At 38.8% G+C, this 22833-nt stretch overlaps 1 protein-coding gene across 1 annotated transcript; it reads right to left on the bottom strand.

Moving 5' to 3' along the window:
• Positions 1 to 13037: 13037 nt before the first annotated feature.
• LOC111079796 lies at positions 13038 to 14230 on the bottom strand. Its single transcript, XM_022375103.2, has one exon. The coding sequence runs from the start codon at positions 14166 to 14168 to the stop codon at positions 13089 to 13091; it is 1080 nt and encodes a 359-aa protein (XP_022230795.2). The 5' UTR covers positions 14169 to 14230; the 3' UTR covers positions 13038 to 13088.
• Between the last annotated feature and the right edge of the window lie 8603 nt (positions 14231 to 22833).

The raw sequence follows: 22833 nt of genomic DNA, 5'->3' as shown, positions 1-22833 counted from the left end.
ATAAACTTGTAGGTCGATCGCTCTTATGGTGGCTAGAAGCAAATACTATACAAAGACTGTACTGTACAGTCTATATATGTAGTATACAAAGACTGTACTTGTACAGTCTGTATAGTATACAAAGACACAGTTAGTACAGTCTTTGTATACTCGTAGTCTTTGCTTCTAGCCACCAAAAAGTATTAATATGAAAGGTGTATCACGAATATCAGCAATCTTCCGAGCTGTAATCGTGAAAGTCCTTGCTTAAACACCTTCTGTGATCAATTTAAAAAAATAAAATCAATCAAAATAATAATAATAGTAATAAAATCATCAATCAATCGTAAAACCAATATTTTATCGGAATTAAAAAAAAATATAAAAAAAAAACTAGAGCTACTGGTCTCTATGGCAAGATTGCTGTGAGCAACCAATCTGCCATCGTTACGGTGGTCAAAGCCCAAAAAAATATGTGTTTATTTTTCTTTAAGGAATTTACAAAGGAATTGGTTCAAAGTTACATGATTTGAGTGCACTTATTCTGGGCAACTTTCGGAAAATATTTGACTGCATCCAAAGCACTGATATGCTTTGAAAGGACATCCAGGAAACTCATGTATTTTGCAGACATCTCTACCTTTGTTTATTCCTGCCAGATCCCTATGAGCAATCAATATTAAAGTTGAAGTTTGCATTGACATTCGATTTATGGCATTTAATTATGATATTTATATATTTATATTATTATTAAAATACTATTATTTATTTATATAGATATATATATTATTCATATGATATTTTATGGCACACTTTTGACGTTCTTTTCTCTTTTTGGACAAAGGATATAAACTTTCTGAATAGTTCGACTACCCTGAAAAATTCTAGCTTAAAAAACTCTTTAAATCGTTGCTGGAAATGTGTGTGGAATGATGTGTTTTATTTAAATAAAAAATTGAAGAAGCTTTTAAGCCAGAAAATAAATTTTATTTATGCATTATATTATATCAGCTATGAGTATCAGCAGGAGTAGTGAGGCCCCCCCAGCCCAAGCCCCCCACAGACCGAGAATAAAATTCACTTACACATCTCTCTATCAGCAACAGAACTCAGCCAGGACACTCGCAGCGCTCCCCCCACATAAAAGGCAAGCCCGAACAACAGTAACCATTGCTTGGGACTTACCATACCCCCCTAACTAACCCAACCCCCAGCACAATGAAACTTTAACTCATTTGTATGCCAAACAGCAACAGAACTAAAAGTTTTTTCATGTGCCTCCCCACTTGGATTTATTTATTTTTTCCTCTTTTTCCCTCTCATATCTGGACACTATGCTCCTCTCTCTCTCTCTCTCTCTGTCTGTCTCTCTTTTTGCTACACTCTGCACTTATTACTTATTACTGGACACACACACACACATACACACACAAATAGAATCGGTAGAGAGAGAAAAACCCTAGACATGCGAGACATGGAAATTCATCATCAAAAATGAATAATGTCTACACTTAATGCGGGGGCAGCCATGGATGGGATGAAAGCAGACCAACACGAAGCCGAAGCCAAAGTCGAACCCAACTCGAAGACATGGCAAAAACCCTCCTTGGACAGCACAGGACGGGACACTGCGGATAAGTCGCATCTCGCACCCTGCTGAATCGCAATTCGCACCCCATCAAATGGCGGGGCGTGAAGCCAACTAAAAGAAGCAATCCCAAAGTAGATCAGGCCTGGGCTGGCACGCTGGCAGAGTCCTTTGGGGGGGAAAAAGGTTGCTTGAATATTAATTGTGAATATGTAGAAGACTCTCCCAGACACAAAGGCAAGGCAGAAACAAATGTGCAAACTTACAAATGCAAGCGACGTGCATGGGTCTGGGGGGGGCGGCAGGATTGATGCAGAGACTGGATGGGAGAGTCCTCAGCTTGGTTGAATCTTTGACTCAGAATCTAATAGATTTCTGTCAAGTGGCAAGATAAAAATGTAATACGCAGGCAGGGAAGCTGTCAAAAGGAAATTACTTTGAAATACTGGCAGTGGAGGGCATTTTCAGGGAATTATATAGAGAATATATAGCGAATTTTTGCTGTAAATGGGATAAACCTTTTTACGAAAATAAAATGCACTCAAATAATTTTTCTATTTCCGGAAAATGTATTCTTAAAAATGTTTAATAAATATTTTATATAAATTTAAGTAGTGGAAGCATATCCATTTGGATATTAAAATTAAATATTAAAAAAAATTAAATATTAAAAATATTCTTATATTAGAAAAAACAATCAAATTCCTTGCCTGCCGTTCTGATTGGATATCTGCAATATTCTATGCCAACTTTTCTTCAAAAGCGAAGCACTTCCAATGGATTACAGAGCATCACTTGAGACATGCAGAAATCATTCAACATTTGTGGCACTTATGAGTATTTGCACGACCTCTAACCCCGCGCGTCAGCTCATCTCATTCACAGATGATAAATATCCACAACGAAATCAAGGGAAGCAGCAGCAGCAGCAGCACCAGAAGGCTGTCTGACAACCCTTGTCCAGCAGAATGGCAGCCAGCCTTTTTTTTTTTAGAGGAAATGCAGTGCGGAAATGATCCCCTGCCCATACTTGGCTGTGATCCACGACTAGACGTATCCATTTAGTGTTTTGCTAGACGAAAAAAATAGAGAGTAAGCGACAAACATTTAATGAGCTTTGAAATTGTTTTTGCTGCTGCTGCTGCGCCTAATTTTGTTCTGCCAAATCGAAAACGAAACCGCAACGAATTGAAATCGAAAATAGCCACACAAATCAGTGAAAGTTGTTCTAATGCCAGCCATAAATTATGGGCAATTAATATGTAACACGTTAGATCCGATTTCGATTTGAACTTGTCTCTAATGGTCCAGCGTTCCCTCTTGGCCATTTGTCCGTTTTGATGTGGCCATAAAAAAGCTTCAGCCTACTCCTTCACTTTCTCCCCTCAGATAAATCACCATTAAAAAAACGAAACGCGTTTCGGGCCCCATACGGGGCTACTGGCAACGACACATAAAATAAAATTAACTTAAAAAGCAAATTCTCACAGACATATTTTATGGTGACAATGTCCGAATTGGGCTTTGTGCGCTCATAACTCAATGCGCTAATCCTTTAAATAGGACATTCATGTTATCCAGCCTAGACGCTGCCTTGAAATGTGACCATTAAAATGAAATTTATATCCACAAAAAAAAAAAATGAACAGAAATGCTAGGGAAGAAACTCTTTTTGCCTGTCTCTCATATTGATATTTATGACATTTGCAATGCATTAAAATGCTTATTGGATTGTTATTATTGTTATATATGGATGGTTAAGTAGGGCCTAAAAAAAATGGGAGTGTTAAAGGGGATCAGGTTGGGCCTAAAAATGGGAGAATTAAAGCGGATCAGGTTGGATCTAAAAATAGGAGAGTTAAAGGGGATCAGGTTGGCATATACAAAAGTTGAAAAAAGTTGAAAAATTCCCAAGAAGCAATGAAAAAAATTCCAAAAAATTCCCATAAAATCTCCTTTAAGTTATTTTGATTCTGCATGTAAAATTTATTTCTTTAATTATCTTAAGCTTAAAATTTTAAGTAAAGAATTCCCAATTTTTCCATATTTATTTCACTTCTGTTGCACAAGAGGAAACAGAAATGAAATACAAAATGAATACTGCAGCATTCCCTCTCGTTGTAGTTGTAATTTTAAGTTTCCCATGCAGGACTCTCTCCGCTTAGACTCCTTTCCCTTGCAACTCTTTGACAAAAATCTGCAATTTATATTCCCAAAACACATCCAAAATTTCCAACAGACTTTCTTTCATCTGGGCATAGTCCGCTTTGCCTTATCGAACTTAATCCCCCGCCCTTTTAGCGACAAGCCCATTAAGTAAACCAAGAACTGAGCAGCGTAAATGATTCAGCTATGCAGCAGCAAATATGATTGATGACTCTCTGCCCCCACGCCATGTTTCCAGCCCATCCTTTAACACTTGCTTAACCCTTTTGTGTGTGTGGTTCCCACCCGTGCCCAGACTTGCTTCACTCTGCTTAAAGTTCATTAAGGAAGTTTCGCTGGGAGCGAGCGGGCAGCAAAGCCAAAGATGGCGGCTGCCCGTTGCCGCTGCCGTTGCATGGATGATGACAGTGTGGAAAGGAAACTCGCTGCGTGTAGTTTAGGGTTGGAAAACTTTGAATGCTGAAAGCATTTCGCTGTACTCTCATCTCAGGGGTAAGAAAATCGCAAAGTTTCGTGCAAAGTGCTTCAGACAGGTTAATGACCAAAAACAGTTTTGCATTCAAACGAGTAGAGGCTGCTGCTGCTGCTGCTGCAACCCTCCAGCGCAGAAGAGGGGTTGTCATGACGAACGAAAATCTAATTTACAACATGCAACTGCCACAGCACAGCCAAGGGGGTTGCTTGCTGCTATGTATATTCAGAGAGGGAGAGCGAAAGAGATTAATTACATTTTTGTGGGGGGGCAGTTAATGAATGTCGCCCCCCCGCCACCCATTTGACTGCGCGGGCGATAAGGGGTTAATGCTCAAATTACCGAGAAAACTTTGGCCACGATGAGCATGACACAAAAATCTATACACCAAAACGATATGCGAATTTTCAACTCTTTTGTTCAACTCTTTCATTAACACTCGCCATGGCGTCCACGGGGCGACGATGAGGCGGCAAATCCACAAATCGAATACGAATATTGTGCTTGATTGATTTCGCACTAATTTCTCTGAAAATTATGAATGTTTCAGTCAGCCAGGGAGGGGAGAGTGGCGGCGACAATTGCATGAGAGATGATAGATGAATTTGTTTTACCAACGATGACTAAAAGGGTGCAAAGGGGCAGCAGGCAGTGTTGGGTTGGGCGCAAAATGTTGAGTTACTTAATTGTAAATAAACCAAATACAAAACTATGATTGCTAGATTTTATTTTATTTTATATATATTTTTTTATATATTTTATTTTATTTTAAACCCAAAACAAATATTGCTTAAGTCCAAACACGCTTAAAAGTATCCCAAAAATAATATGTTTTCTTTGTTAGTTATCTGCTTGGATTATGTTATATTTATATATGTATATATATTTATACATTTATCCGCGATATATTTAAAATGACAAATGCTGCAACATTAACTAATTTAATGGCTCAATGCCGTCGTCGAAAATTGCTTAGCAAAGCAGGACACGTTTCTGGCTTTGGTTTGGGATTCTAAAAGTATCGGTAACTGTCAGCCCTGGAGCCGGAATATGTCAGAATATGTATTGGCCGTGGCCGTGGCCCTTCAAAATTGTTCTTTTTAAATAAATGTCTCATTATATGGCAGCCCCGAACTAAAAGAAAAACACCAAACCCACACACACACACGTGCCACATTCAAAGCTGTCCGTACACCACCTCCTCCGCTGCCTGGAGATTTTTCACAGCCGACATGTGTCCAATCAGTGGCAGCGTGCAACGAACCGTAGAACACAAGAAAACGAACCTCAGAGTCCAACTCAAACTCAAACCTCTCTCCAACTGACAATTTCTCCACACAAAAAGAGGCAACAATTTTTGCAACATTTTATTTACACTGCAAGGAGACACAAGACCAGCGTAGAGCATGGAATTGGGTGTGGGGGGTTTGCGTGGTGGGCTACGATTATTTGTCTTGTGCCAATATATGCCATGCTGAATATAAAAGACCAACAGCACAACAAAATAAACTTCAATATCAATGCTGATCAACCGAAAGTTTGTGAGTTTTTTACAATTCCCAAAATGGGCTAAATAAATATTGGTAAAACGTTGTCCATAGACAGTACAGTACAGTTGCCTCAAAAGATGGGAAGAGCCAAGAAGAGGGTTTAAAATTAGAATTGTTAGGGAAAAAATGGGAAAATTTAATTATTTAATATTTAATATATTTAATATCTTTATTATTATTTAATATTTAAAAAGAGCAAAAAAGAGAGGGTTTCAAATTATAATTGTGAAGGGAAAATGTGAATGATTTATTTTAGTGGCTACAAATTAATTTTTTTAAATTAATTTTCTTACCTCAAAAGGCAGACATTTGACTTATACTCGTAGGTACAGCTGCCTCAAAAGGCCTGCGGATAAAGAATTCACTGAAAAAGAAAGTACAGTTGTGCTCAAAATATTTCTTTGATTTGTAAGCAAACCTTTTCAGGCGGAATGTTCATTTTACACACTTTGCAGCAATACAGCGAAATCCGGACGGATGAAAAGCTTTTTTCTGCCTCAAACGCAATCGCAATGCCAATCCAAAGTTCAAATTAAAAGTAAAATGGCAGCAGAGCCAGCAGAGCAGCTCCACTTGTCAGCCCTGCCACTTTTGCGACTAATCAAAATGCCTTTTGAATGCCTGAGTAATCAACTTGGATTTTTATTTTTGCACCCCCGCGCTCTCCTACCACGTGGTAATGCTACACCCCCAAGAGAAAGTATGCGAGTGGGGGAAAAAGTCAAAAGCAGAGGAAAATGCGTAGAAATTAGCACAGACATGAATAGACACACGAGTGGCGAATGCTGCCAGGGAGCGAATGAGAATTGAAATTGGGAACGGATCGAAACGGGCCAGAGGATGAGCACAAGGATGGCTTGGCCTGCCGATAAGACAGCTCACACACACATCTCAGCTATATACATATATATACTTACTTTATATATAAGTCAATTTCATTACATTGTTGCTGGCAAGGACCTGTCGAAATTTTTTGGCTTGCTTCCTTTTTATTTTGAAATGAACAAAAAGCCAGCAATGAAAAAAAGAAGAAAGTTGAAACAGAAATGCGCCAACAAATGACTTTGTATTGTATATAAAATATATATGTATGTATGTATATACTGACTATATATTTCTGTTCGTGTCATGTGCGTGCCAATCAGGCGTGTGTCCTTTTTTTGTGTGTAGGGAGCTGGCACAAGTTCCTGCCATTTCTTTTATTTCTTTCATTTCATTTCTAAATTTTAAATTACATTTGCCATGTGTCTTGTTTTCTTTGCCTTTTCTTTGCTCTTAGGGTCAAAAGTGTTCCTGTTGTTATTGCTCCTGACACACACACACACAAAGTAGTACATCAAATGTACAAGGACCCTCTTGTAGAACTTTCATTTTCGACTCTGGGTAGATTTTTATTTGATTTTTAGCTGCTGGTTTTTCTTTTCTATTGGGTAGGTTGGGGCATAAAAAATAGCTAGGGATTTTTAGTTATATAAAAAGTTTTGTGGTTGCTTACGGCAACGCATTCATTAAGCTAATGTACTATTTTTATTTTGTATTTTAAAAGAATTTTTCTTACATTCAAAAATATTTTTTATTATTTTAATTCCAACCTCACTTTAAGCTCTTATATTTTCCTCAAATAATTCTCCAAAGTTTTGTGTGGCTTTTGGGATTCGCATTCATTAAGCTAATGTACTATTTATATATTATTTTTTATTTTCAAAGAATTTTCATACATTTAAAAATATTTTGTATTATTTTAATTCCACTCTCACTTTAAGTCCGTAAGTTCTCCTCAAATAATCCCAAATTTTTGCCACTTTCTATAGCAAAAATTGAAGTGTTTTTAGCTCTTCAAATAACTTGAGGAGGCCGCTTGCCACTTGAGTTGCCCCCGAGCTCATCAATCAACATCAGAAATTCAAGCTGGAATATGAATATGACATTTTTACGCAAATTACACGCCACTCGACAATTGGGCAAACAAAGGCCTTCGGGGGCTAAAATCTGTATACGGAGACAGGGGAATATATCTCCACTCCATTTGGCCAGTAATCAAGTGAGTAAATCAAATTTGAACAGTTTTTCAGCTGCCACTGACTGACCAGCGGGCTACTGGGCGGGGCTACTGTAACTATTCTTCTTATTCTGTTGCCATTTTCTGTTTGTTTCCCTTGGCCGCAGTCTTTTTTTAAACGCATGAAAAATGATGGGCCCCATGGCAAAGGACAATGAAGGAGGATCAAGAGATGCCAGACAAGAGGGAACAGTCTGACCGTACTGGACAGCGCAGCAGCAGCAGTCATTCATCATGACACCCTTCGGTGAGACTTGGTCCTTGTTTGGTCCTCGTTTATTATGCAAGCTCATGGGGCAGCGACGAAATGCTAATCTCGATATAAGGAAGGAGCAGCAGCCCCCCCCAGCCAATCCCCCACACACACACAACTTGATATTAATGAAATCTCACAAGTGTCTGGGACCCCAGAAGGACTCTCCGCACATGCAAAATGGCGTTGGGCAAATGCCATGATTGATTGACTTTATGTAAATTTCTGGCAAGCCACTTAAACTTTCCTGCCTGCCCTCGCGCCAGTAAATGTAATCAGGAAAAGTTTTTGCCTCTCCTTAGTCTCAGGGTTTTTGCCTTCCTCGTTTTTATTGTACTCTGGGGTTCGATTCTCTCTTGCTGCCTGCCACATAAATGCAATTTTTTTATGGCCTGTCCGCCTGGATATCTGGAATTGTAAAATCTAATTTGTCGGCAAAATGTTGCGGCCTGAAATGCCAAAAAAAAAAAAAAATACAATTCGATTTTCAATTGCGTAATGTTGCGTATGGAATGGAATGGAATGGTTTTTCATTCAGCCAGACCAGCGTTTGGTAATTTAATTTGAAAAGTTATGGTTGGAACTTACAGCAGGGTCAACACAGAGGTCAACACAGCAACCAGCAGCAGCAACAGTTCTGAGATTGGTCGAGTAAACTTAGGCAACTTAGAATGGGGTTCGAAAATGTTATTGCTTATTTCTTACTTTTTATATTCGCTTAAAAATTAATACAAACATTTGTTTGGCTGGGATTGGCTGGGATTTCTTGGTAAATAGTATTGCAAGAGACTCTTGATATTTCTTTTCTAATTATGCAGAAGAAAATACCTGTAGGTTTAGGCTCTTAATTAAGCTGATATATTTATTGGCTTAGGTTTTTTAAATGCTAGTTCCTAATCTAGTGGGGTTTTTATCTATTATCTTATTATTATCTATTCAAATCCATTATATTACTAGCCTTACGTCCTTTGGAGGGTTTATAGTACCATATATGTACACCAAAATAGCTGCCTTAGACACGACAAAATCTATATATAAAGCCTGTCAATCCTAGTCTTTTATTCCCGATTTCATATATGTTTAATGGATTAAATATTCTTTAATATTTAAGCAATTTTTTTATAGCCCTAACCCACTGGTAGCATTACCCCTTACATTCCACAACCCACTCTCAGCTACACAAATATTTCTCAAATATTTTTCACAATTGTCTGCCCTCAAAAGAGACACAAAAACAGGAAATGCTGAAATGTCACTCTGATGCCTGATGTCGCCTGGATGCTGCTGCCATCAGCATTCCCCATTCAGTGGCATTCAGTTGTGTGGGCGCATCATCAACCTCATGTGGACCGCAAGGAATAAAAGAAGCTCCCCCAAATGGCGAATGCTGAAGCTTACTCAGATGTCAGGGGCTTGGGGTCTCATGGCACATGGCAGGCGTAACGAATGGCAAATGGCACAAAAAATGAAACAGGGATAACAACAACAACAACAACAAAAAAATAAATAAATTATAAAATTATTTCAGCATAATAACATGTCAAAGTTCTGTACCCTCATGGGGTCGAGACGAGGCGGAAAAAAAAACACTGTTAACATGGAAAAACTCGCCCGTGGCCATACATTTCTTTTTCTGAGGTTATTTTTTACATTTTATTCATCTTTTTATTCCAACCCCTCGCATGTCTGGCTCTGGGGTTGTCTCTGGGTAATCTTTCATGTGGGATTTACAGCCAGACACCCTACCAAATGCTGCTGGACATTGCAACAATTTTTTACTGGACTTTTGTGGTTAGATTGTTTCCACCTTCACATGGACCCCTTGCCCTTTTTGTTGTTGTTGTTGTTGTTGTGTGTTTGGAATTTTATTTGTAAATTTATTTTCTCTTTTTGCAAAAAAGGAAAATAAAGTACAGCTCGAGGGTTGGGCAAGGGGAATGCTCGTATATATATTTTTGTATGAATGAATGAATTGCGAATTCGTTTTACATTAGCAAAATACACTCACTCAGTCCCAAAAATTCGTTCCACACTCGAAGAGCAATATTTATTTTGAAACATTTTCTAAATTATTCGCACAAAAATTTCAGCATGAGATTTTCACACAAATTTTCATGCATTTCTTTTTTTTTATGGAAACACTTAAGGAATAAATTTGTGCAAACGCCTCCCATTCGGTCTCCAGGGGGGGACTTATGCGGCCTGTGTCCTGTTGTGTGCTGACCCAAAGTGCTAATGCTGCCCAAAATGGAATTTAAATCTATTTTGTATTAGTTACGTGTGCTTGGCATATGTGGTATGGGGTGTTGCAAATGTTCATTCAGTTTTCAGAGGGGTGAAATGTGAATAATCTGGGAATTTGACAATATTTCATTGCGGTTTACGGGGCATACTAAGGGGAGCCTTGGCGTTTCATAAGGCAAGCAGGGAATAGCCAGAAATGTCATGGCAAAGTTTAAAGTGGCTGTTGAACACTTCGTTGTAATATTCAAAGTTCCATTCAGTTTATTTCTATGCCACATGGTCATCTCTTTGTCTAATCTTCTTTCGCTATTTATGCATATCGCAGCACATTTTCATTCATTCAACTGCGAACCCCAAAAGCCATACACCCCTACCCAAACACCATAATATATAAGATTGCATGACGCATCTGTCTTTGTTCTGTTTGATTGTTCCAATACAATAAATTATTCAAAGCTTGGACATTTCCATGCACGTTTCTTATTTATGAACATAAAAACTGTTGCAGCAAAGCAAAAAAAATGGAACAGCCAAGCTGAAAGCAAAAATAGAAAAATAGCAAAATAGAAAGAAAAAATCAACATAATCATCGATGCAATTTCATTGAGCAGCAATTCAAAAACATAGCCTCAGACATGGACAAGGGGATGCCCGAATGGACAAACATGATGACAATGGATGTAAGCAAGAAGGACACATACTACCCAAATATATTGTAGTGTGTAGTGTATAGTTTGAGGGAGAGTCCTTGGTCAGCGCACTCACGGGCTAAGTGCACAGTGGCATGGAAGAAAAACAGAATTGTGATTTATCATACAAATTAAAAGAAAAACTTAAAACAATAAAATTTGAAAATTATATGACTACATGCTACATTTAATAATAATAATAATAGTAAAGAAAATTTGTTAAAATTGCTCAATGGCTTTCAATTCTGTTGAAGCTACGAGAACATATTTCTCTTACTCTTTGTCTCTCTCTTCCAGTGTGGCTTAGTATTAAAGGAGGTGTACATTTACAGGTCCTAAAAGAATGAGTGAGAGAGCATTTCATGCGCTTTCTTCTCTTCGCTCTTCTTCTTCTTTTGGCTAGCTCCCTTTTATTACAAAGTTTCAAAAACAAAATAATTTGCAAAAAAAAAACATACTGTGATTTTTGCCATCTTTTTAATATGACTTAGTTATAGAATTAGTCTTAGTTGTTAACAATAGTTCACTGCTATTTAAGACTTAAGAATTCTTCAACTTTTAATCACGTTTCCGACCACTGTGCCACAAGTAAGCAAATTGAGTTTCGTTTGTGGCGTGGCTGTTGCTTTTGCTTTTCACATTTGGCATTTTTATTGATATGCATACAAACGCACGTACACATATAGAGGATACCCACACACACACACACACACACACACAGAGGGAAAGATACATTTTATTACACTGGACAGCTATTTTCAATATATTACCCAAAGCATAAAAGGCAAAAGCGCACTTGCCACGGTCGGTCCGGTCCGTCCGCTCCGCTCCGGTCCGGCATTCGCATTTGCTTTTTACATACGCCTCAAGGACCCCCGAGCGCTGAAAGGATATCTTTGAATGAGACTGTGTGTGTGTTTGTGTGTGTGTGTGTGTGCTTACCATACTAAAAAACGCATAAATAAGGACCCGTCCGAGAGGAAAATAACGGTTATGTCTGTTGCTGGTGCTGATGCCGATGCTGCGTGGTGGTTTCCCTCCCATCTCGCATCTCGCATCACCCATCATCATCATCTTCCGCCATTGGTGGTTGTTTTTCCGTCCCTTCCTTGCCTGGTATATTTCGCTCGTTCTCGTTCTCCTTTTCTTTTGCTTTTTATGCATAAAAAGTGCTTAGCATAAAGTCGTAAAAAACGTATTTGCCGCTATATACACACACACTCAGCGGAGAGCCCATCGATGTTTGTTATTGGCAGAATGCCTATGGCACTCCTGTGCCTGTTCCTGTTCCTGCTCCTGGCTTGGGTGTCCTTTGGCTTTGGCTGGGTACCACACACACCACACGCCGTTCGACCGATTTAGATGCTTCCGATAAGTTTTGCGTTCTGGTAGTGCCCTGCCCTGAGCTGCCCTGACCGGTGCTTATTTGCGTTATTATGAATTTATGACACTTTGCTCGAGATGTACGACGCGGGCTGGGGTGTTTGGTATTGGGATTGGGCGAATATCGGTATGAGGCGTAGGTTTGTTCTCTACACAGTGCGAAAATTCTGGGCAATATATGAAGTGTGAATATATCAGTGAAATGTAGAGCAAAAATTTATATTTAATTTAATTTCATTTAATTTATTTCGTTATGTTCTTAAATTATTTAATTAAATTTCTATGGCAGCAGCACGATGAGCAATATTCCAAGAGATTATTCCATGAATACATAAAATAAAAAGGGATTGCTATACAAATATGTAGAAAGGGAAATTGGCGGGGGATCAGCTGACGGTATTTTCTGCTCACTCTCTATATTTCTTGAGTCAAATAAGAACCACATCCCCCCATATCCCCCCATGAACTAACAGATGCGGACTTGCTGTCGCAAATTTCCCAACAGCGAACCAACGAATCCTCGCTTGGCAGCCCACATAAAGCAGCATTTAAACGCCTGGACTCGAGACGCACAAGCGAATGCTGCAAAAGAGAATGCCCAAGAATTTGCCATCAAGCCGCAGTATGTGTGAGCATAAAAATACAAAATAGATATCGATTAAGCATATACAATTTATTCGTTTGCTTTGTTTTAAGTTCTGCACTTTAATCAAGGGTCTTCTTGTGTTGTGACTGTGTCTGTGACTGTGTGTGCGTGGGTTTTAGCAACATTTTCTGTTCGTTTTTGGGCATTTTCGTAATGATCATATTTTGAAAAGAAACAACAATTTCGCCATTGTCATCACGGTCAATGATCTTGACCCTCGTGCCACCAGACTTCACCAGCTGAATGTCTTTGATCTGCTCACACAGATTGTCCTCGATCCACCGCTGCTGCTGTTTGTACTCCAAATTATCGACACTGTCTGCCAGCTGCTCGCCCCACATCAATTTCATTTCACGGGCTTCAATGCGATCCAGCTCAGTAACAGCTTCTTCAACAGGCAGATGCATCGCCGACGATTGAGGAGACCAGAAATCAGAGGAGTAATCGTCATCGTTCTCTGATCCTCTGGACTCCTCTGGTATTTTGCGTCTGCTGACTGTTTTTCCTGCTGCCTTTGCATGTCGTTTAAGGCCCTCTTTGAATGATCCGATAGAATTTATGCTGGAAATCTTTCTCATGCGACGACTTTTGGCGCGCTCAGTCGCTGGCACACTATCGTCTGTGGGGTGTGTGCGGAGCACGAGCTGCAGTCCCTGCGTGGTGCTGAAAACGGGCGACAGCTCGTTGACGTTTAGGGCCAGCACTTGCCGGCGAAACTCAGACCGCACTTGCAGTGCCTTGAAGATGCCAATGTCTCCGCCCTTGCGAGCAGAGCAGCACTCCGAGATGGCCATTGCAACGGCTGCAAAGTCCACGCGGCCGCTTACTATCAGCCGGCGGGCGTTCTCGATCATTTTGCGGGCCTGCGACTCACTGCGATTCGCGTGCTTGGCTAGTGCGTGTGTCCGGGGACCATAGTGCACCAGGATGTGTCGGCAGCGCAGCCAGGGACCAGGAGGAATGCCCATATCCAAATACTGCATCAAGTGTTCAGACAGTGGCTTCGAATTTGCATTTGAATTTATTGCCTTCTTTTTGTTGTCATGGATCTTCATCAGTTTTTTGTTCGCACCTTCACTGGAATCCCCAGAATCCCCACTGGAGATCCCGTCAACGGAGCAGCATTCGGAGCTGTACATTGTGGAAAGTTTCGGAGTTTAATGAATAATTTGTTGTTTGTTTGGATTTCGCTTTGAAATTTGACACATTGCTGTCAGCCAGTCAACTGTGTTACAGAGATGTTTCTTGTTCAACGATCGACTATCGATATATGCAAGTTTTATATATAGGAGGTGGCGTTAACTCGTGTCAGACGTGAAGGCCAAATAAATCTTTCAACTAATCACGGTTGAAAGTGACTTAATAACAAAAAAAATATATATATAAAGATATGTACGTGGAAAACAAATATTTAAATATAAAATATTTTAAAATTTCACATAAATCATAAGCTCCCATATATACTGAGTGAATACCGGGTATAAAAGTAGAGTCGCGGCAAATAGAGCAGCTCACAACGTTCACAATTCAATTAAAAGAAACTTTAACTTAAGCAAATTAAAATCACAAATTATAAGAATTATTACAATTAATAATAATAATTATAAAAATAATAATTTAATTTATATTCATTATTAATAATTAACAAGTCTCATCTTAATGAATCTTTTTATATTTTTCCATTGAACTTGCAGGGTTAGCAACCCTTTTCTTGTCTATTTCCATCTCTCCATAGATCCTCCTTTAAATTTCGCCAAGTGTATTTTCATGCCAATTCCGTTGAGACACGAGCCCCAATGCGCGCTCGTGAATAATCGCTGCAGCATGAAAAATACGCTGATTCGCAAGAAAATTTTCGTTTTGGCAGTGAGTCTTTTTGGCCATTTGACCATTTCCCATTTCCCCCTCGGATTTTTGTTTGTTTCTTTTTCTACCATTTCCTTTGCTGGTGTTTGCTTTTTTATCTGCGCAAGGACCTTGCCCATTTTTTACGCAAATCGTCGACGGCACTCGTCGCCGCGCCAAATGTCCCAGGCCTATCGAGCCAATAACCAGCTCGCTCCTGAAGCTGTCCGGCCGTAGAGAGGACTTGAATCAGCTTTATTGCGGGCATCATTATTTTTATTATTATGACCACTTACATTTCCCGCCACCCACACAGCCCGAAATACTGCCATGAATTTTCCCACCCTCTGCGGCAGCATATCTCTGTCCTCTCGCTCTCTCGCTGTGGGAATGTAAATGTTTGTCTTTGGACCCCAAAACCGAAAACGCGTAAATAACTTCAACCCATTTGCACGGGTCTGGGTCCAGGCCACATTGCCTCCACCCCCTGCCCGGCTCGTATATAAAAATAAATTGAATTGAAATGCTAATTTTATGTTAATTGAAAGAGGTTTTTATGCAGCTGTAGATTTTATGTGCTGTTTTTTGGTTATATTTTGCTTCTCTTTTTTGCTTTTTTGCTGGTCAGCAGAACGCACCGCTCTGACGCTGCTGAGACATTTTGAGACATTACCACTAAAAGCTGCTCATCAGTTGGCAATTTTTTTTGTGTAATTCTTACGTTATTCGTTGCGCATAAAATTCAATGGCAAAACGCGTCTCATCTTTGGACAGTTGCGCAAATTGAAAGTTTCGCCTAAAAGCATGCCTCGTAAATTATGTTTAAATGCCTTTGTAATAGTTTTGTTTACAATTTTTTGTACGTTAGTTAATTCGTGGTAATAACCATAGAATTTACATATTTAGGCAGGCAGGCAGGAAAATATTTATTTTTCTCATACTCCTACTTTGAAATCAAACAACAAAATCTTTTTCTATATTATTTTGGTTTTTTTTTGCTCCACAAAATGTCCAAGATAAAATCTCTTATAATTTTTGTGATTAATATGGGTGACAAGAGCGTCTAATATTCATGGGTATTTTACGAACAATTTTCCATAAACTAATGCTCAAATTCGCAGGAATTTACACGAACAAAAGATATGCAACGCCGTGCACTAAGAAGTAATCGACATTTTTGGATACTTTTGTGCATCAGCTTAAATTTCTTAATTAAATAAATAGTTGATAAATATATACTGACAATCCAATTTGCAAAACTTTCCATTGACTGCAAGTTGCATCCATATTCATTCCGCTTAATTTTATTTAAATACCACACAAAACGAAACTTTTCCACTCCAATCGACTCGAGCCCCAAACCACAGAGATTCGATTCGATTATAGAATGCCTTTTCAAACCCATACCAATAGTTTAATATGTTTCTTTTTTTTTATGCTTAAAAAAAAATTTTTTTTGGGGGGGGGGGGGGGGGGGGGAAAAAATAAAAAAGGGGGGAAAAAAAAAAAAAAAAAAAAGAAAGAAAAAAAAAAAAAAAAAAAAAAAAAAAAAAAAAAAAAAAAAAAAAAAAAAAAAAAAAAAAAAAAAAAAAAAAAAAAAAAAAAAAACCACCCCCCCTGTCTGTCTGTGCAGCAACATTGGCAACCGGATATCCTGCTGCAAGGCAGACAGATTTCACACACACACACACCCATGTAGACTTGCAACACTGCCGCTGCCGTCCCCTTCGTGTCCGTGCCACATGTGTCGTTGCTTTCTCTCCTTTCTTACTTCTTATCGTGCACGCACAGTCTGGATGCTGTTTCAGCTCTTGCCCCGAAGCAAGAACTAACCCTCCCCTCCTCCAGCACATGCAAAGCGACCCCCGCCCAACCCTAGGAAAAAACTTTTACCTCGCAAAAGGGGGAAAAACCATAGAAAAGCAAAGAGAATTTTTCCACTTGGGTTTCTCTCGCTTTTTGCTTACTGCACACAGACACATGGAACCAGAGGCAATGGCAAGTGACATAAAATCGATTTTATTTGCTCTGTCTAGCTACATTATTATATATCTACATAGAATGTACATATGTATATTTTGCACTGGAGTGCAGACTGTGTGCACTTTGTAGTGGAGCACCTGCCATGGGACGCGACGCCGGAGTGAATAAAAATCGGTAACACGCCTACAGTTTGAAACGAAGAAAAGCAACAGCCAATAAAAATTTAAGTATTAACTTTTGGGGTACTCAAAAGGGAATGGTTAGACTAAAAAGCTGCAGAAAGAAGTTGCGCTGGATTCGACATTTTACTGATAGGAAGGAGGTGAAATTATGAATTATAAATAAAATAAATGAAAAAAAAAATTAAATTATAATAAAATGATATATAATACAATATAGGTATATTATAATATAATAATAATAATAAAATATATAATATAAAATTATTTTTATATTATATTATATATTTTATATATATTTATATATTATATAAAAATTTATATTTATATAATATATATTATTATATTATATTACCAATTACCAATAATTTCTCATATTGTTCGATGTGAATTTTGCAAAAATGTAACTGAAAATCGTGTGTTTTATGGACTAGTATCAGAGTACCTCCATTTTATTTTCCAGTAAATGAAGCCCCGCTCATTTCCCCATTTTAATAGTAGCAGAGAAGCCCTCAAATCCTTTTTCAAAACCAAAAAATTCAACCCCAAATAAAGTTTGATTCTTGCACCACCTTCAAAAGCCGACGCCCATTTTTTAATGTGCGAAAGAGATGGCCACAATTGGAAGCTCCATTTTTGAGCAACAGCCATTTTAAGTGATTTTTTATTTTAAATAAAAAATTGAACAGTGGAAACACCCTGCAGCGCACAGGCATCTCTATCCCTCTACCCTTCTTCGCTCTTACCCCCTTCTCTCGCACCCTGCTTCATTTGCATTTAAATTAAGGGTAGCTTCAATTTACATAGGGGTTGTGGTTCCCCCGTTTCCACCCCACACCATAAACACCACAAATCAGCGCACATAAATCTTGGGCTAGTAAAAATTATATCCATTTGATTAGTCATAAATTCAAATGCCGAGCAAAACTGCCACCGAGCAAAAGTTTTTGCCAAAGCAAAATCAGCCATGAACCATGATTATTGTATGCATAATTTTTTGGCCACACAGCCACGCAATTTTTATGATTGTTATTATTATGCATGCAAGGCAAACTGAGATATATTGTGTGTGTGTGTGCTGGCACCCCATCCCCTCCACCAACTGTATTCCCGCTGTATGGATTTTGTGCAAAGTTGGCAGTTCTAACGCTTCACTGGAGGCTGCGAGTGGGTTGCCTGGTTGCCTGGTTGGGTGATTGGATGGGTGGCTCGGGTCTGCTGGCTCTGTTGGCTCTGCTTATGATTCATTGTTGGCGCTTTGGCACAACTTTCTGCGCACCACCACAAAAAAAAGGTGAAAGCCATAGGAAAAGCCAAGCCATATCCGGCCACGACCTGGACGCGGCTCATTAGCATCGAGCCACCCCACCACCCTTAGTTGGCTGGCCCCAGGAAATACCATGCCAGCTTCAGTCTAGAGATTTATGTGCTGCGCTGTCATAAAACTAAATATGCAGCAATTTGAATAAGTTTATGGCGGAAATGAGCAGGGGGCAACATTGAGATGGAATGTCCTGCAATGAAACAAGATTCAGGGATATATACTGGTAATTTTTGTATTTAACTATAAATCAGAAATATTTGTAGCCCGTTGTGAAAGTTTTAAGAATTTAACAGGAAATCCATTTAAAAAAAAACAGCACACAAAATCACAACTAAAGTTAATTAAATTCCAGCTAATTCCGCAAAGTGTTTTTTTTTTGCTACCTTCCCTGCTTTCAAATCCTAATAGATTAAGGCAGCACTCGTGCCCATCAAATAGTGATCTTGATTACCATCTGCCTGCTGAAATTAATTTAACAAATGTAACTCCGCAAAGTATGCAACAAATTGCAAAAGGGAAACTTCAAAAACGAAAGAGAAAAGCCAAACCTAAATACAAATAATAGACAATTCAGTGTCTCCCACTCCACACTGCTCCCGCCTGTCAGTCAAGTGAAAAAAGGGCATTAAGAAATACTTTTTGTTGGAATTTTCACTTTAGAATTTGTGTGGCCCAAAGGCAGCGAGAAAGAAGCGCAAATAAAAACCAAGTAAAATCGAGTAGAAAAAGTTTTACTTTCTTAACGTGTGTGTGTGTGTGGCCAAGATAATGCAAGGAATGCGATTTGGAAAGGCTTTCAGAGGGGGCAGGGGGCAACTGCTGGACTTCGATTATAATTCCAACACCTACAAAGGGGGATCGAAGGATACGAGGGCAGGAGGGCAGGGGATGGAAAAAGGCGAAATTGCAAAGACGATTGACAGTTGAAAATATAAAAGCGGATTTGTGTCTGTCCGAGTTTCATGTGTGGGTGCGAGCAGCCATCACCCCCGGAGCCAACATTAAAGGGAAGCAAGTGAGGAAAACCCAAAGCCTGAGAGCTCAGAGCTGTGGACCCCCATGCCCGACTGAGAGTGGGAAACAAGTCCTATGGGGAAGTGTGAACGAATGGGAATGTTTTGCTGCAGATAAGCAAAATAAGTGTAATAAGAAATTCTTTTTTATTTTCTCTGCTCCCTCTCCCACTCCCACTCCCACTCTCTGAAGTGTTTTTTATGCCACACGTTCCTTCATTCATGCATTCATTCGTTGCTCTGTGTTTTATTCGCTTGCTTTATATTCAAAGTGATGTCCTGTTGGGGGGGGGGCATCCGTTGTCCAAATGTCCTGTCCTGTCCCGTCCTCTACATATGTATCGCTGTGTGTGTGTGTGTGTTTGAGAATGTCCATCAGTCGCCTGAGATGCGTGCCTAAGACGATTTCTTTTATTATTTACGGCAGTACAGGAGAGCAGTGGAGTGGAGTGGAGATTGGAAATGGAAACGTTGGATAGAACAGACATATGTCTAATGCTCATTGTTTGTCCTGCTGGACTGTGTCTGAGAACCATTGTCAACACAGTACAGCACAGCACAGCACAGCCCCGGCAGACGAAGAGTTGCGGAAGTTTCAGCCTGTCAGCCTGCAGTCATCCGATAAGCTTCACTAATTTCACTTCGTTTTTTTTTCTTTTGCCCCAACGAGGAATATGCACAGGAAGGGAACTAGCGAGAAATGGCTAAGATTTGCTTAAGATCAACAAAAAGAATTAAATAATAGAATGGGAATATTATAAAATATAATATACTTATAATATATGTACCTAGAAAAATAATATAAAAATATATAATATACAACAATTTTTTATATTTGTATTTATATTTATATTTATTTTATTTATTTTTTTATTTTTTTTTAGTGCTACAAGTAAAACTTATTCTTAATGCACTAGTCACAGAAAGAAATATGTTTTCAGAAGAGGTTTTTAGAAGTGTTTCCATGAGATTTAATTAAGGCTGTAGAGATCATAGCTGGCATAGGAAAGGGACATTCTTTTGCAATCAAAAAAATAAATAAAAATTAATAATAATAAGTAATAAAATATCCAAATCTGATGGATATATTTGTCGGGCCATTTCCTTTATCCTTCGTGCCTTTGTACCTTTACCAGGTAATACCTGGTATCTGAACTCTTTGCCCATATTTTTCTATTATTATTTACAACCCTCAGCTAATACAATTAATCGCCTTTTCTAGTTTATTAAAGTTAATAAAAATATACCACTAAAAGTTATATATTATTTTTGCAGCCACGAAACCCACCCAGAGACTATGGCGTGCCGCTGATGCAAAACTGGAACAAAAATTAAATAAGCTTTCATATGCATAGCTAATTGTAGTCGATGGAAAACTCTATTCCAGTTTGCATGCGATCTGGAACACAACAACAACTAAAACAGCAACAACAAAAGTATTGTATGAAAATAGAGTGTTAATTTATTAGTCTGGAGGACCAGCAGCAGGTGGTGGCCACCTGTGGTGCCATCGCCATCGGGCCCCTCAGTCTGCTGTCTGCTGTCTGCATGCATTTGCAATATTTCACACTTTAGTAAATTTGCATGATGCACCGTGCCACACGAACTTCACTGCTGGCCATCTGACTGCGCTTTTAATTACTTTTGAGTTAAGTTTTTTCGAGCTCGATTATTTCCATAGAGTTCCTCGTATAGCGCAAGAACGCTTAATGTCTACGCATATTTATGGGGCCTTGGCAGACGATTCTGTTGTACATATAACACTCCGATGGATGGGGCAGGAAAACTGTTTCTAGATAGGGGCGCTGTAAGATGGATGGAAATGCGCTATGAAACATGCTCCGGGGGTATGAGTTTTGGTCATAAAACAGAAGATTGAAAGCACACTTTCCAGAGGAAGAAAAGCTCACGGAAAATAATAAACAGCAGAGGCCTTCCTACAGCTGAGAATATTGTTTATAAATGGGAGATAATAGTATCTAGAATGATGAATACAATTTCTAATAATAAAATTATTAAAATGCTTAATTGTTTTCTGTAAGGAACATTACATTCCAAAGGACTGAGGGTTTTCCAACCAAATCCAGAAAAAAAAAAAAATAAAGATAATTTTAATTTAATTTAATTTTAATTTAAACTGCTATAGAAAATATGTTAATTTTTCTTAAGGTTCACGCCGCCGGCGGTGAATGTTAATATTTATCTTAAAGAATCACTTTACAGCCGTAAAGAAAATCTAATTTTTTATAGCCTCTAAAATAATTATTTGATACGGTTCTCTTACCTGATTTTTCATATCTAAGCAAAGATCTTTTTCTCTTAAGATTTTTTTCTAATTTTCTAATCCCGGAATTACTTGTATTAATCTTGATATTTTATGCAATTTACAATCCGTAGCAATTAATGCCAACTGGAAAAAATCCACATGATAATCGGGCTTGCACTCGTTAACTGCAATAAGTTCCGGCACTATGCAAATCCACGCAGCAGCTTCAGATGAACGCTATATCATTAACTGATGCGGACACGCCCCCCGACATAACTTAATCTGTAAAAGTGATTAGCTGGACTGTGGCTTCCACTTTATAAGGAAAAATCTCTAGCACAAATCTCACGCGAAGGGGAGGCCTGCAAGGAAGTCCAACTAGTTCGCAGCACCGAGAGTAGACCAGAAGACTTATTAAATTATTCCCAGAAACATGTTATTATGTTGCTTAATAATAGGTTGGCAACTAATGGCTGAGTGCGCTGTAAAGTTAGTTTTTACTTTATTTTATATGTATTAAAAACAAATGAGGTTTTAATGTGTTTATTAGTTAAGCGCTGGGATTAAGCCTCTGTGGATTTGCATGCCTGATTCCCATAAAATTCTGCTTCAGAGCGTTCAACCATTTTTGATGTAGAATGGGGGGGCGTAACCCTTTGCTGGAGTGTAAATTTGAAATGTGTTCAGAGGTTTTTTGCATATAAATCATTCCGCGGCAAAGCTTGGATGGCGTGAGCTAAATCATTTGCATGTCAAAGTCGCATTAGAATCGAATGCTAATTGCAGACAGCTCTCCGTATGCCCCTTACCAAGTCCCCAAGTACAGCCCTGACAAGTCATTATCAATTTCCATTCCATCAACGGCTCCCGTCGATTTCCATAGTTAGCATAATGTTATGTCTTACTCGGATTTATTCGTACTCCGTGGTGCATTTGGAGTGCAGAGATTGTACATCTAGGGAGGTCTAATGATGGGTTAGCTCTGACCTGATCTGGTTTCCCGCTACCTGCCCTCTCTCTCTCTCTGTCTCTCTGGTTGTGAACTCTTTTTAACAATTTATCTATGCATAGACAATTTTTAGACTGCATTTTTGTTGCATGCCGCTTTCGATTTAGTCAGAGATGTTCTGCTGATGGGCTACAACCGTAGTTAAATTTATTTATATATCTATCTATTTTAAAGTGTGTACATTT

Source organism: Drosophila obscura, unplaced genomic scaffold, assembly GCF_018151105.1.
Source record: "Drosophila obscura isolate BZ-5 IFL unplaced genomic scaffold, ASM1815110v1 contig_37, whole genome shotgun sequence".
Taxonomy (NCBI): domain Eukaryota; kingdom Metazoa; phylum Arthropoda; class Insecta; order Diptera; family Drosophilidae; genus Drosophila; species Drosophila obscura.
Note: the sequence above shows the minus strand (reverse complement) of the source record. Positions and strands in the feature narration are given on the sequence as shown.